The sequence below is a fragment of the Oncorhynchus mykiss genome, chromosome 27, assembly GCF_013265735.2.
Source record: "Oncorhynchus mykiss isolate Arlee chromosome 27, USDA_OmykA_1.1, whole genome shotgun sequence".
NCBI classification, from domain to species: Eukaryota; Metazoa; Chordata; class Actinopteri; order Salmoniformes; family Salmonidae; genus Oncorhynchus; species Oncorhynchus mykiss.
In genome coordinates, this window is record NC_048591.1 from 816,759 (window position 1) to 832,719 (window position 15,961).

General features: G+C 39.7%; 2 protein-coding genes across 9 annotated transcripts in view; both read left to right on the forward strand.

Moving 5' to 3' along the window:
- Window positions 1–562: 562 nt before the first annotated feature.
- On the forward strand, window positions 563–14,956 carry LOC110507300 (lipoyl(octanoyl) transferase 2). Of its 8 annotated transcripts, XR_002471103.2 has the most exons (6): window positions 563–1,386; window positions 1,495–1,740; window positions 3,846–4,013; window positions 8,798–8,881; window positions 9,152–9,249; window positions 9,418–9,606. XR_002471103.2 is itself a non-coding variant. In XM_036965161.1 (5 exons), exons 2-5 carry the CDS (start codon window positions 3,927–3,929, stop codon window positions 14,942–14,944), a joined length of 402 nt encoding a protein of 133 aa, XP_036821056.1. In that variant the 5' UTR covers window positions 1,747–2,856; window positions 3,846–3,926; the 3' UTR covers window positions 14,945–14,956. The 8 variants fall into 8 exon arrangements, 3 of the variants coding, with proteins under 3 accessions (XP_021442866.1, XP_036821055.1, XP_036821056.1); XR_005040006.1 differs by having other exon boundaries at window positions 8,798–9,249; window positions 9,418–9,611; XR_002471102.2 differs by having other exon boundaries at window positions 9,152–9,609.
- Window positions 14,940–15,961, forward strand: part of rhbdd1 (rhomboid domain containing 1) — a 29,697-nt gene continuing 28,675 nt past the window's right edge. The window contains exon 1 of the mRNA XM_036965158.1: window positions 14,940–14,961. The gene's annotated coding sequence lies outside the window, so the exon portion shown is untranslated. The remainder of the gene's footprint in view (window positions 14,962–15,961) is intronic.

The following is a 15,961-nucleotide window of genomic DNA, read 5'->3' on the forward strand; positions in this document are numbered from 1 at the left end:
GACTTATGCCTCCCCACTTAATTTAAACACTCAAGGAACCAATCAGGGATGCATGACAATCATCTACATTTTCTCCCTCATTCCATTCCTTTCATCTGCACTGATTTAAAAATATTGGATAGGTGAAAGCAATGTGGTGTGGGCCCCTATCCTACCTGGCATATGCTTTTACCAGTCCTGTTTTTTCAGGTCAATGTAGAAGGAGGGAAATTGACAAGAAGGTACAGTAGATACCACCTCTACCCCCAACACTCAGTCCTGGTTCAGGTACTGATGAAATCAATGTATCATTGTCTCCATATCCTGGATCTAACAGGACAGATGGGTGAAAGCAAGGGGTTGCATTAACTTTCACAAATCCACTATAAGCCTACCAGATTTTACCTTAGGGAAAGGAGCAAGGAAGTATGCATTTTCAAAGTATTCAGAGGGGGCCACATACATATTTTGTCTCTGATGTTGTTCGAACACTAAAACGCTAGAGGGCGGTAACGTAACACTGTGCCTCATATCAGAAAGCCTTGCGGTTACAACCCCGTCCAGTCGGTGGCGATAACGCACCACTCAGCTGGTTGAACCACTATTAAAGAATAAATAACGAATCTAATATGGCTGCGCCCATGGCATGGATGTCAAGTATGCACACTTGATTATGTCGCCATTGTTCAGTCATTTCAAACAGACTGCAAAGGATGTACATTTAACAATAGTCGACCAGCGACGTTCAACGTCTCTGCCCCCATCTACAAGTTCTCGACACTGGATAATCTGCATCATGGAACCAGGCATTATCAGACACAGTCAAAGGATGCAACGTTCGTTGTGAGTGGCGAGCTGCATGGTCAATGTTACTGTACGTTATGTCCTTCACAATAGAAACTTGGCAATGTCTGTCTTCTGAAAACCTCGAATGAGGAGTTTACACTCAATTATCATCGAAAATGTACCCTTCAAAAGCAGCAGTTGAAGTGATCCAGTTGGGTCGTATTTCCTATGGGCGTGCATTACAGGTACAGCAACTCTATGTTAGGAGACATCTGGATTCTAAAGACAAATTGCACAATGCTCTGCTACTATGTGAACACCCACCAGTCTACACCATAGGAATCAGACAGGCACTATACCCATTCGAAGAAGAGCAAAGACTCAAACTCCTTGGTGCTGAATTCTTTCGTAGCAACCGTGGCGGACTCATAACTTTCCATGGTCCAGGGCAGTTGGTGTGCTACCCAATACTCAACTTGGGCTGCTTCAAGAAAAGCGTGCGATGGTACGTGTGTGAGCTGGAGGGGACTGTCATCAACCTTTGCAGAAAGTATGGGATAAAAGCATCCACCTCCCCAAACACTGGGGTCTGGGTTGGATCCAACAAGATATGTGCCATAGGTAGGTTAACCTTCTAAATTAAAGATTACCCAATTTTTGCAATGTTTACAACAACAAAGCTACAATATGTCATTATTGATATTATAGTAAAAATGTTTCCTCTTTCAGGAATCCATTGTGGGAGATACATAACATCTCATGGCTTGGCACTGAACTGCAACACAGATATGGGCTGGTTTGAAAACATTGTGCCTTGTGGGATTGTAGGGAAAGGTGTCACATCCCTTAGTCAAGAACTGGGAAGAGATGTCTCTATTGAAGAATCCATCCCACTACTGCTGGAAACTTTCCGTGATCAGTTTGACTGCACACTGCATAATGGAGAATATTCAAATAATGAATAAACACTGCTTGGTAAATTTAACATGTATATTTTCACAATCATAAAATGTTGTTTTCTCTGTATCACCTGTCAGCTAAGAAACTATGTTTCCCAGATTGTGCTATGAGGGCGTACGTCTGCTGTTCATGTTATGGTGGGGTAAATGTGGCTCCCGAGTGGCGCAGCGGTCTAAGGCACTGCGTCTCCGTGCTAAAGGCTTCACTACCGGCCGTGATTGGGAGCCCTATAGGGCTGCGCTCAGTTAGCCCAGCGTCGTCCGGGTTTGGCCGGTGTAGGCGTCATTGTAAATACGAATTTGTTAACTGACTTGCCTAGTTTAGTAAAGGTTAAAAATATATATATAATAATAATAATAATGTAGCCGCGCGACTGAAGGCTGCTAGTTGGTCGTCACTAGTTACCACAGTCACACTGATGGCTAAACCCCGACTATTTCTAAAATGTAATAGATTTTAAAACGAACCTTAATCACACTGCTAACCTCATGCCTAATCTTAATTTAAGACCAAAAAGCTCATTTTAATTTCACAAATTTTTACGATATAGCCAATGTTGAATTTGTGGCTGTGGTAACCGAACCCCAGTCTACTAAACAAGGGCTAAGTAAGGTAGCGAACTAACTAGTTTAACATTAATAAAGACAACTTGAGTGCCAAGATAGGACAAGTGGGGCCATTATGTTGCTACGCTAGGTAACTAATTATAACTACCTAGTTTACTGTTTTTCCAAGGGTGATTACCACAGCCAGATGACCACTGCAGATAAGATGGCATGGGGTCATCAACAACACCATCACTCTAGCGAGTCAAGCTAGGTAGCGTCCTAACGGTTGGTTAGATAATACATTTCTATCTTGGCTGATGATTATATTTTAGATATGTAGCTAGCTCTATCTGTTTCGGTAGCCAAAGCAAACAGACGTCAAGACCGATACTAGGGACGTTCTGCCCTGCCTGGCCTATTGCTAGCCTGCTAGTTTTGTAAACTAACGTTGGTTAACGTTATCTACGTAGCTAGCTAGCTTGGTGTTTTGCTGCACAATATCCTGCTATGGAGAACTGGACCTAAATTGCCATGCAACTGGGGACGTGCGACTTGCCTTGGAGGCTATTTACCAGTGGATAAGGTCAGTGAGTCACCGGTCAGTGTCATTATCATAGCTAACACTTTTTATGGAAAGTGCACTGATTTGAGTTGTCCGGTGCAAAATCCTTATGTTCTTTTGCTCGGAGATCTTCTGAAATCCCTGCAGTGTGTGTTTCTTGCATATTCGTGGCAGGTAGCCTAGCGGTTAAGAGCGTTAGAGCAGTAACCTTAAGGTTGCTGGTTCGAATCCCAAGCTGACTTGTTAAGAACATCTGCCAAACCCATGTTGCTCTGCATAAATTACTAAAATGTAAAAAAAGTTTTTAAAAAGTAAATGAGGGCAGGATCTGTTTGCTAACATTCCACTCCTTGTCATTATGCCAAACAGTTTGGCATATGATAAGGGGTGGAATATTAGCACAAACAAGTCTGGTACCCAGGCTACAATTGTACCTATTTTTCTTATTAATAACAAAAAAGTACAGAGCCTGGCTCATGCAGCCTCTACTCCACCCCAAACACTTGCACTGCTGCCCTAGTTGAGAAAGGGTGTAAAAGCAATGGATCTGTCTGACCCCTTAACTTGACTCGGACTGTCAGATGCAGCATGGAACTGTGAGAGCCCAGATCTACAGCACCAGTCAAAAGTTTGGTTACTACATGATTCCATGTGTGTTATTTGATAGTTTTGATGTCTTCACTATTATTCTACAATATAGAAAATAGTAAAATAAAGAAAAAAAAAATGGAAGGAGGAGGTGTTTCCAAACTTATGACTGGTACTGTGTCTAGATTTAATAGAATATTTTGTATCAACAAATGCTTATTTATCAAACAAGATTATATTTTTATTCAGTCCAGTGTAGCTCAACCATAATGCTGAAGCAGTGGGTATTGTATATTTAACTTGCTTGCTGATTGAGTCAGCCTTAAATTAAGTTGTGTGTAACTGTGTTGACATGACGTTAACAATGTCATTAAGAGAGTGCTGAATGTGTAGCTAATTTGTGATGTTTTTTCCCCATTCAGAATCGATGGACCAGAGCTCAGATAGAGGCCCTATTGCAGGATAGGCAAGTGGAGGAGCTGAGGCTTAGGCTGTGCTGCAGGATGGCATTTGGGACGGCAGGGCTGAGGGCAGCCATGGGCGTAGGCTTTGCCTTCATTAAGGTTATGACAATCATCCAGTCCACACAGGTTAATAATAGTTTCCTTCTCTGAGCAAGTTATGTTAAAGGTATAGACTCACTCAGCTATATGACATTGTGTACAGCGGAGCGACTTCCTGGTTACAGATCAACAACAACAAAATTGGAAGAGCTGAGGTCCTCGGTGACAGTAAATCATCAACCTTGGGTTTATACAGTGCATTCGGAAAGTTTTCAGACCCCTTTACTTTTTCAACATTTTGTTAGTTTACAGCCTTATTCTAACATTGATTAAATTGCCTTTGTCCCCTAAATCTACACAATACCCTGTAATGAAAAGGAAAAAAATGAAATTTTAGCAAAAGTATAAAAATGAAATATCACATTTTTAATAAGTGTTCAGACCCTGTACTCAGTACTTTGTTGAAGCGCCTTTGGCAATGATTACAGCCTCAAATCTTCTTGGGTATGACGCTACAAGCTTGGCACACCTGTATTTGGGGAGTTTCTCTCATTCTCTGCAGATCCTCCCAAGCTCTGTCTGGTTGGATGGGGAGCGTCGGTGCACAGCTATTTTCACGTCTCTCCAGAGATGTTAAAGTCTAGGCTCTAGTTGGCCACCCAATGACATTCAGAGACTTGTCCCGAAGCCACTCCTGCGTTGTCTTGGCTGTGTGCTTAGGGTCGTTGTCTGATGGGTGTTGCAACTCAAAATTAACAAGGTGTTCCTAATGTTTGGTATACTCAGTGTGTATATGTTTTGAGTGTACAAAACATTAGGAACACCGTGTTAATATTGAGTTGCATCCCCTTTTGCCCTCAGAACAGCCTTAATTTCTTGGGGCATGGACTCTACAAGGTGTTGAAAGCGTTCCACGTGGATGTTGGCCCATGTTGACGCCAATGCTTCCTACAGTTGTCAAGTTGGCTGGATGTCCTTTTGGTGGTGGATCATTCTTGATACCTACGAGAGACTTGAGTGTGAAAAACCCAGCAGTGTTGCAGTTCTTGACACAAATCGGTGTGCCAGGCACCTACTACCATACCCCGTTTAAAGGTGCTTACAGTTGAAGTATGAAATTTACATACACCTTAGCCAAATACATTTAAACTCACTTTCACATTTTCTGACATTTAATCCTAGTGAAAATTCCCTGTCTTAGGTCAGTTAGGATCACCACTTTATTTTAAGAATGTGAATGTCAGAATAGAGAGATTTTTCAGGTTTTATTTCTTTCATCACATTCCCAGTGGGTCAGAAGTTTACATGCACTCAATTAGTATTTGGTAGCATTGCCTTTAAATTGTTTAACTTGGGACAAATGTTTCGGGTAGCCTTCCACAAGCTTCCCACAATAAGGTGGGTGAATTTTGGCCCATTCCTCCTGACAGAGCTGGTGTAACTGAGTCAGGTTTGTAAGCCCTCCTTGCTCGCACATGCTTTTTCAGTTCTGCCCACAAATATTCTATAGGATTGAGGTCAGGGCTTTGTGATGGCCACTCCAATTCCTTGACTTTGTTGTCCTTAAGCCATTTTGCCACAACTTTGGAAGTATGCTTGGGGTCATTGTCCATTTGGAAGACCCATTTGCGACCAAGCTTTAACTTCTTGAGATGTTGCTTCAATATATCCACATAATATTCCTGCCTCATGATGCCATCTATTTTGTGTAGTGCATCAGTCCTTCCTGCAGCAGGGCACCCCCACAACATGATGCTGCTACCCCCGTACTTCACTGTTGGAATGGTGTTCTCCAGCTTGCAAGCCTCCCCTTTTTTCCCCTTTATTAGGGCCTAACAGTTCTATTTTTGTTTCATCAGACCAGCGGACATTTCTCCAAAAAGTACGATCTTTGTCCCCATGTGCAGTTGCAAACCGTAGTCTGGCTTTTTATGGCGGTTTTGGAGCAGCGGCTTCTTCCTTGTTGAGTGGCCTTTCAGGTTATGTCGATGTAGGGCTTGTTTTACTGTAGATATAAATCATTTTGTACCTGTTTCCTCCAGCATATTCACAAGGTTCTTTGCTGTTGTTCTGGGATTGATTTGCACTTTTCACACCAAAGTACGTTCATCTCTAGGAGACAGAACGTGTCTCTTTCCTGAGCAGTATGACAGCTGCGTGGTCCCACGGTGTTTATACTTGTGTACTATTGTTTGTACAGATGAACGTGGTACCTTCAGGTGTTTGCAAATTGCGCCCAAGGATGAACCAGACTTGTGGAGGTCTACAATTTGTTTTCTGGGGTCTTGGCTGATTTCTTTTGATTTTCCCATGATGTCAAGCAAAGAGGCACTGAGTTTGAAGGTAGGCCTTGAAATACATCCACAGGTACACCTCCAATTGACTCAAATGATGTCAATTAGCCTACCAGAAGCTTCTAAAGCCATGACATAATTTTCTGGAATTTTCCAAGCTGTTTAAAGGCACACTAAGTTGACTGAATGTAAACTTCTGACCCACTGGAATTGTGATACAGTGAAATAATCTGTCTGTAAACAATTGTTGAAAAAATTACTTGTGTCATGCACAAAGTAGATGTCCTAACCAACTTGCCAAAACTATAATTTGTTAACAAGAAGTTTGTGGAGTGGTTGAAAAACAAGTTTTAATGACTCCAACCTAAGTGTATGTAAACATCTGACTTCAACTGTAAATAGGTCTTGCCCATTCACCCTCTTAATGGCACACATGCACAATCATTGTCTCATGGCTTAACAATTCTTCTTTAACCTGTCTCCTCCCCTTCATCTACACTGACTGAAGTGGATTTAACAGGTGACATCAATAACGGATCATACAGGCTAGACCACTTTACAATGCAATACATTTCTGGTAGCTTCCAGCTTTGTAGGCTAACTTCCCTTGCTAGTTTACAGCTGAAGCTAACATCGATTCACTAGTACTGTGTTTGTGATTATATGCCGTAACGCAAAATAGGCTGATTGCCACTAAAAACATTTAATTCACTTAATGGGTCTCGTCACGTCGCTCCATCAGCCAATCTATTGCCTGAGCGAACTGAATGTCTGTATGACACGCGAGCGAAGGAAGCCATTGGTTGCTACAGTGAACGGTACTTTACCTTTTTCTTCTTTCTCCTCCGCAGATCATACCACAACTTGCGAACACGTATAACTGGCGACATATTAGAAAGTCTGATTCATATAAATTAATTTAAAAAAAAAATTGGCTGTAAATATCAGTGGGCCTTTTAAGTTATCTAATAAATAACTCCTCACGTATTGCTGATAGTGGCTTTGGCTTACTCTGTGATAAAGTGTATAGAGGTCACATTCCTGCCTGAAGTTGTGTGATGGCAAAATAGTTGTGAATACAAATGGGCTGAGTGAGGATTAGATTCTTGGCCTACTTTTAACTACACACATTTCGAGAGCCAAAATAAAAACAGAACATTTATTTTTTTAGGACGTGTATAGGTTGTTTCCCAGTTGACAAGCAGGGAACCAAATGCTAGAGATTTAGAATACAAGAAATTTGAGTTTGGAGCGGCAGGTAGCCTAGAGGTTAGAGAGGTAGGAACAATATAATAGGCTAACATGTTTCAATGCCCATTTGCATTATGAAGGAAATGGAACAATAGTACAGCCGCTTTACAAAATTATGACTGCTCTAGAATGAGTGGCCTAAAGTAACTCTAACTCTGGCTTTTTTCACACACATTAGATCAGTGACCACAATGCTAGTACAGTACTCAACAACCCCCCCCCCCCCCCCTTTAAATTCTATGTCCTGTTTGAATGGAAACCCCCCCCTCACAATTTTTTTTTATCTGGATTGAAAATGTGTAAATTCTCTGAAAAATATTATTCCCGACCATTCCCTGTGAAGGGTATACTACAATGTGACGCTAGATCTACTCTGGATTTTCCGTTAGCTTCAAATTCCAACGTCCACTTGCTCGTCCACCTGCCGCTAACTCTTGCAGGCTTGTAACTGCATGCATGTGGCTAGTGGAACACCAAACTTTTCATTGGAACAATGCTGAAACATCAATCCATGGGCGAGTCAGTGCCACATTTTTCAGTTGTGCCAAAATCAGTTATCTTGCAAATTCAGCAGGCTATGCTGTGAAATAGGCATGTTGAAGTGCCGTCTTTATTTTATTACTTATCATAATGCCATCTTTGGTGTGCTTATCAATGCATGAGTACTTTTTCCCCACTGTCGATACAATCATTTGATTAAGGAACACATATTTTATTGTGCCTGACGTTTCAAATGCATTCTGTTGTACATAAATGTGTAATGTGATAGGTATTTTAACATGTTTTTTTTTTTAACACACAACATTTGATTGATTAAATATTGAAGGCGATGATGCAATCTTTGGGAGAGGGATGGAGTTGGCCATCAGTTAGCCTGCACGGGAGCAGGTTCGTTGCCATAGAAATTGACCTGGCTAAAAGGTTAAAAAAAAAAAAAAAGCCACTTTTGTGGTACCGTTTATACCGAGTCGAACTCAGTTGACCAAAGTTACCTCGCTAACGCCTCAAGCCACGTACTGTACATAGTATAGGGCTCTGGTCTGTATCTGTTTCTTGGGGGTGGCGGTTAAAGTAAAAAAGAAAAATTAATTTACAGACTTTCCCGGTTGACTGCAGCTGGGATGCTTTGTAAAGATATTCCTGTGTTTCTCTTCTCCACATATGTCCCCACAGAGTTTTTTTTAATGGCCAGATTGTGTCGTCAAATCTCTGGACGTACTTGTATGGCTATACAGCTGGTAAAGTCATAGTCTTTAGAGCTTTCAGATTAGGCTTAGAATTACACGAATTCAGTTCAAGTCCTTACTGTTTTGTGATTTGTCCTAGCCATATGCTGTGAAGAGGCTGTGTGTTGCAGCGGATGAGATGGTCACTGCCTCTCACAACCCTAAAGAGGACAGCGGATGCAAGGTATCAGACTTCTGCTTTTCATTTTACCAGGGTCACTTGAATCAAGGCATGGAGCATACAGAATCTAGATTTATTGTTGTACTAAAAGCTTTTAACACTGCATTTTGTAGGAGACAGTATGCTATTTAGAGAATGTTTTGGTGAGGAAATGTTACTATGGAAGCATAAAATCTCTGAAGCATAAAATCTTTTTTTCTACAAATTGGTGTGCATCTCCCGTGAATATAAAGTGGCCTCCATGATTGTTGTTTGGATATTTTGGTGTTGCAGGAGCTCTCCCTTCACCTTGCTAAGAGAGAGAGTGCCAAGATTGTCATGGCAACTGATCCTGATGCAGATCGTTTGGGTTTTGCAGAGCAATCTGACAGGTGGTATACCTGATACAAATGTAGCCTACTTGCTTAGAATATAATTATACAACTGCTATTACTGAAATGCGCAGATACATTTTTAAAATTGTATTTTTTATTTATTGATCATTCGAAACGTACAATATACTTGCAGTGAAGCCGCTCAACAACTAAATCATCCAACAGATTCCAATTCAGAGCGACACACAGAAGCATCCAGGGTCAATGCCCTGCTCAATGGCACGTTGACCGATCTACCATCAGGCCAAAAAACATGAACCCAAACCCTCCAAGATCCCCCCCACAGTTCCCCAATAGCTGTCCTTCAACCATTCGAGACCCCTCACACAGTCCCCCTCAAGAATAAAAAATACAATGAATTCCATTCCCCACCCCCAAGAACCCCCTAATGCACCAACAACCAAGAGAATGAACTAAAGAGAAAAAAAGAAAGAGAAGAAAACAGCAAACAATGCAAGAAAATAATCAAACAAAATAATACATTTAAAACAAAGGACATCAAGGACAACTAAAATCATAACAGCAATCCAACAATATCTTTGTGTGCATGTCTGGCACTATTACATGTGTGTGTGTACATGCATGTGTTTATTTGAATGAGAGTGTGTGTGTATATGCATGTGTACAAACACCTGCACGGCATCAGCCTCAGGCAAACCGGCATTAGTTGTAAAAACACTGCCACTTAGTGTTATTCAAATGTTATTTTTATTATGTTTTATTTGTACTTTTATCTTTGACCATCATTCTAACTCCACTCACACTTGTCTCTATTTTCTCTATTTCTAGGGTCAATTTTAGATCAATGATATGCATTTTCAGCCATTCCTTAACCTGAGACCAGAAACAGGCTACCTGAGGGCAATACCAAAATAAATGGTCTATTGATTCTGTATCCTCACAACAAAATCTGCAGAGCTTCGATGATTTTATGCCCCAAATATTCAACATTGTTGGTGGCAAGAATTCTATATTTTAGCTGAAAAGCACGAAGTCTTGAATCTTGCGTTTTATACATCAACTCAAACACCCTGTACCATGGAATCGGTACATCCAAAATCTCTTCAACTATTTTGCAATCTGTATGGCACAGTTGTCAACATTCTGGTCCTCAAATGAAACTGGTATACTTTCCTGTTTATGCTAATTTTATTCCTCCTCCAGTTTTGATCCTTTAAAATAGGGCAGACAGTTCAGTTCCCTACCTCCTCCCGCTGTCACCTGCCTCCTCCATTTTTGGGGTAATGCTGTAATCAATTGGTTGTACTTTTGGATTGAGCAGACCTTCCCATACAATTCTGATAACTCCATGAAGGACATAATTCTACCATTCCAATTTACAATATAATTTAAGAACAAAATACCCTTTTCAAACATATTTTCCATAAATACAGGTATTTTATCAAACAGCACATTTGAGTTCAGCCAAAATATTTGTTCTATCTTTTCAGGGGGATGAAATTGAAGCCAGCTCTGCAATGCTTGTTTGAAAAAGAGATACTTTGAAAAAAGTCTAATTTTCAATTAATCTGCACAAAGGCAAAAAGGTCATTTTTAGACAAATGGATGAGCTTTTCTTAGTAATCTACTTGAGAACCATTAAGGGTTCAAATAAAACTTTTCAATGAGTGAACCTTTTAGAGAGAGGTTTAGTGCTTTTATATTTAATCATCTCAACCCACCCAATTCATATTCATTATATAGATAGGCACGTTTTATTTTGTCTGGTTTAGCGTCCCAGATAAAGTGAAATTTTTTTGCTCATATGATTTGAAAAACCCGCTATAAATACCATTCCTGGCTTCTTATGTTTCATGATGTTCTATTATTTCTAGTAGTTGTATATTATCTCCAATGTATCATCCATGTAAAAAAAAAAAAAGTGATCAGGATGAACAATACCTGGTAAAAACCCTTTTAATTCTAAGTGCTATGCATTTCGCTAGTATTTTTGCATCACAACATTGAAGTGTAAGGGGCCTCCAGTTTTTTTAGATAGACTGGGTATTTATATTTGCCGTCTTGTTTTAATAATAGAGAAATCAGACCTTCCTGCTCAGTACCCGACAGACTACCATTTCTATAGGAGTAGTTATACTAAAAGCTCCATTGTTAGATTGTTTTATCAAAAAATACTTGATATACCTCTACCGGTATGCCATCAAGCCCTGGGGTTTTTCCAGACTGAAAGGATTTAATGGCCTCAAAGTTCTTCCTCTGTAGTTTGGCCTGTAATTTGGCCTTTCCATTTTTTATATTATTTGGAAAGAATTCCTTACCATATTCTTCATTCAGTGGGAGAGGATGAGACAGAAAAGAGAACAACAAATAATTAGCTTCCTCTTTTAAAATAACATTCGGAGAATCATTGATGACTCCGTCTTCAGTAACGAGTTTCTACAAATAATTGTTAGCGTTCCTGTTAAGATTCAGGAAGAAATGTGTGCATTTCTCCATATTCCATCCAGTTTGCTTTATTTTTTGTAATAGATTACATTAGATCATTCTTGAATAAGTTCCTCTAGTTATTTTTGTCTTTCCTCTACCTTATTTTGTATCTCTGTAGTATTGTTTATATTGCTATCTACCTGTACTATTAGTTCATGGATTTCCCTTGTCAGTCTTGTCTCTTTTGCCAGAAATGGCTTTTTAATTATTGATGAATATTGAATTGAATGAACCCTGAATGTACATTTAAAGGTATCCCAAACAATAAGGGGATTTGCTGAACCTATATTTTACTGGAAAAATTCAGTTATAAATGATTTTGTCACATTTTAAACTAAGTTGTTCTCCAGTAAACGTTGATAAAATGTCCATTATCCCTGTCCACGTGGAAAATATGAGTTGTGAATATGCCAATTAGATGATGCTCCGATCACATTCTGTCTCCTAACTTTTTAAACCTTTGATGAAAGAGACAAAGTAGTCAAGACGACTAGCTTGATTAAGTCTCCATGTATATCTCACCAAGTCAGGGTTTTTTAGTCTCCAAATATCCACTATTTCTAATGTGTCCATAATATTTGTGATTTCCTTAAGGGCACGGTGATGATAGTTTGTAGAGTGATTACCTTTCCGAGGTATGAGGTACTTAACACTGTGTTATAGTCTCCTACCATAATGATTAGATCATTTGTTGCCTGTAAGTTCAATAAATTGGTATAAATATTTTTGAAGAAGTATGGATCATATAGATTAATGAGCCAAATCTTTTTCATCCACTTTCATATTCAAAAGGATCCACCTTCTTTGTGAATCATTCCTGACTATTTGCACATTCAGATCGACATTTTTGTTAATTAATATCATCACACCCTTTGTCCATGACAAATTATTTCACCACCCCATTCCCTTTTCCACGCAACTTAATCTAAGGATGTAGAGTGAGTTTCCTGTAAAGTGTTATATTAATTTTATTTTATGTAAAGACTGATCTTTTTTTTATAATCTGCTGTACTTATTTCACCCGTTATTATAGCTAGATACTATTCTCAGTCTAAATTGACCATAAGAGCTTGTAAATTTACTGCCATCAGAGATATGACGGTCAAAACTAGAGCTTTCAAATGTCTGATATTTAGATTTCAAAAAATAGGTTCTAGCAATATTTGCTTTATTCCCTGGCCTGTTTGCCTGTGAGCCAATGCCACAGATGTTAGAAAATTGAGACAAGATATGTGTGTAGTAAATCTGAGTAGGTTGATGTGTATGATTTTGGATGTGATATAGTGAGTGTGTACGATGTCTGTATAAGAGTAGGACTATAATGTGTGATGTCCAAATAAATAATAACTGCACATTTGCATGGTTGAGTGTCTGTGTGTAGTATTGCCTTAATATTCATGATGATAATTGTAATCCATATCGTATCACCATCATAGTTGCATCATACTTACTTTTAACATAATTGAAAAACACATCCCAGCATTTCCATAGCAATTGACTTTTCACATGATCATGAAAGAGACCTTGCATTATTCTAGAGACAGCTTCACTACAGTACAATATGTTTTATTCCCTGAAGCCCCTATTCTGATATTGTCCCCTTGCTTGTTGTAAACATATATAAACTTGTAGACAAATACATGAAGATAGCCAAACAATAAACACATTAAATTATAAAACAGCACTATTGGGTTAGAGCCTGTAAGTAAGCATTTCACGGTAAGGTCTTCCAATACCAGTTGTATTTGGCGCACGTGACAAACAAACGTTGATTAGATTTGAACAGTTCGACAATAGAGAGAGAAGAAAGCGAGATCAGGTGTATGTATAAGTCAGTATGTGTAAGCAAGCATGTAATTAAGTACGTGTGTTCATATCCACTTCATAATGTTCAGATATTTTTACAGTTCCCATACCTTATTTTTTTTCGTAACCCGAAGTCCCTGTAGAATTCAGTACAGCCATGGTGTTATGGAGCTGTCTCGGAATAGCTGTCCATCTATAAGAGTTTGTCCACAATGATAAAGGCATGCTTACCCTTCGTTGTCTTTGTACCGGATATTGCCTCTTACGACGTTCATTTATCTCCCTTTGAAATTGGTAATTGAGACCGAATTTGGTCCCTTTAAGCTCCCTTCCCCTGCTTTTGATCAGCTCCTTTTGTTGGTAGTGTTCAAATTTTGCGATGATTGGTCGGGGACCCTTGGTCTTGTCGCTCCAAGTCTGTGTACTCGGTGGAAAGCCACCTTGTTTACAGTCTCTATAGGAAGTTAAGGCGGATTGCATGAATGCTCTGATCGTGCCCTCTGGATTATTGGATGCGTCCCCAGGAATCCCAGAAAAAAAATAGATTTTCACGCGTGCTATGACTTTGTATGTCTAGTAGCGACTCTTTCATCACCCTGTTTTCCCTGAGTAGACAATCCATGTTGGAATCGTGGAATTTTACCTTGGCTGTGTCTTGTTTTCTCTTTGGAGCGTGAGATTTTCACTCTGGCTGAACTCTAAATTCTCCCTCAGCCCTGCTACCTCCTCACACAACTTTTCCAGTGTTGCACGGATTCCAGCCAGAGCACTAGCCTCTACTTCAATGGTAAGTAAATCGTCCGTGTATGTAGATTAATCTCTCTTTTTTTTGTCAGGTTAAAGTTTTTTGTGAGGTAGTCGGATCTTTCCATGATGGAGTATGTTGTTCCTCCATAGCGTAAAGCTGTTGGTACTCGTCGATTTCCCTCAGGATCTCCTTTTTACTGCAACCAGTAAAAAGATAACAATGAGTCTTTCCTATGACAGGTGTCTGTAGTACAGCCAGCTAGCACTCGCAGAATCCACGCAACAAAAAAGTTGCAGTCCCAGCCATAAAGGCTAACCGCGTCGTGGAATCCTTAGCAACAAAACTTTTGTTGTGATTTAAAGTCGATTTCATGATTTAAAAAAAATATAAACAAGTGTACTGTGTAGACAGTACAATGTTCTGTAGCACGCTCTGATGATGTCATCTACGTCAGGCCCCAGCTACGTCTAGGAATATACAGATCGATTGTTAGCTACTCTTGACCTTGGCTTTGTCATCCTGTTCTGTCAAGGTGGGAAGTCTTCACTGGTAATGAGCTTGCAGCTCTGCTGGGCTGGTGGATGCTGTTCAATTGGAAGGAGACTCACTCAGACCCGGCTGCTACGGAGAGAATGTACATGCTGGCCACCACCGTTTCCTCCAAGATCCTCAAGGCCTTTACATGGATAGAGGGCTTCCATTTTGAAGTACGTAAGTTTACCTCCTCCAGGTAAATGAAGGATGGTTGAAGGTCAAGCAATATACACCCTTAGCTGTATTCACTAGGAACCAAATGGAAGCAGAGAGAAAGAGACGAAGTGAGAGGGATAACTGGTCTCAAAGTCTCCTCCAGCAGGTGCCGTTTTTGTCTTTCTTCGGTGACCAAGCGAGGAGTTTAAATTTGGATAACAAAAAAATGTAATGGCTTATTTGCTACTTGAGACTTATTTGATCGAATATAAGTTTCGTAATGCTTAGGTTAAGTGTACTGATATAAGTAAGGACACGTCAACTTTGAGAAAAAGCACTTTATATCGGCGTTGTGCCTGTTGTTCACACGTATCTGCCCTCTTTTTTGACTTGAATGGTCCCACTTGATCTTGCCTCCCGACTGCTAACTGCATTTAAAAAAAACATTTTCATTGTTAGAGCGACCACTTGAGCATCTGGTCACTATAATGGAGAATATGCGATGGATTGAAATGGGAACAGACCACCTGAATTTGTCTAATAAACACTGTGTGCACTAATGAATGCACCCCTGTTCACTCTGTTTCAGGAACCATTGCCTGGTTTCAAATGGATCGGAAACAAAATACACGAGTTGGCAAAAATTGGAAATGAAGTGATCTTTGCCTTTTGAGTAGTCTTTGTTCTTACAACATTTGATTTGTCCTTTATGGTGAAAGCAGTTTGAAGCGTAATATAAAGTCATAGTTGTGGTATGCACTAATGCAAACAATTAATGATCAATCCTGAACATAAGGTTTTATCAAATTATTTTGAGTTGATCCTCCTTTGGATCAACCTATTTGCATATGTTACAGAAAAGTAACACAGAAAAGTAGAATTTGCATATCTGTTTTTGTCGAGGATTTTCCATATCTAAAATAAGTAGCCTAAGGTATACACCAGGACGGTCTGTGCCGTTTTATGAGAAGAAATCACAATGAGGTGAGATGACATGTCCCCAGCCAAGGTTTACTC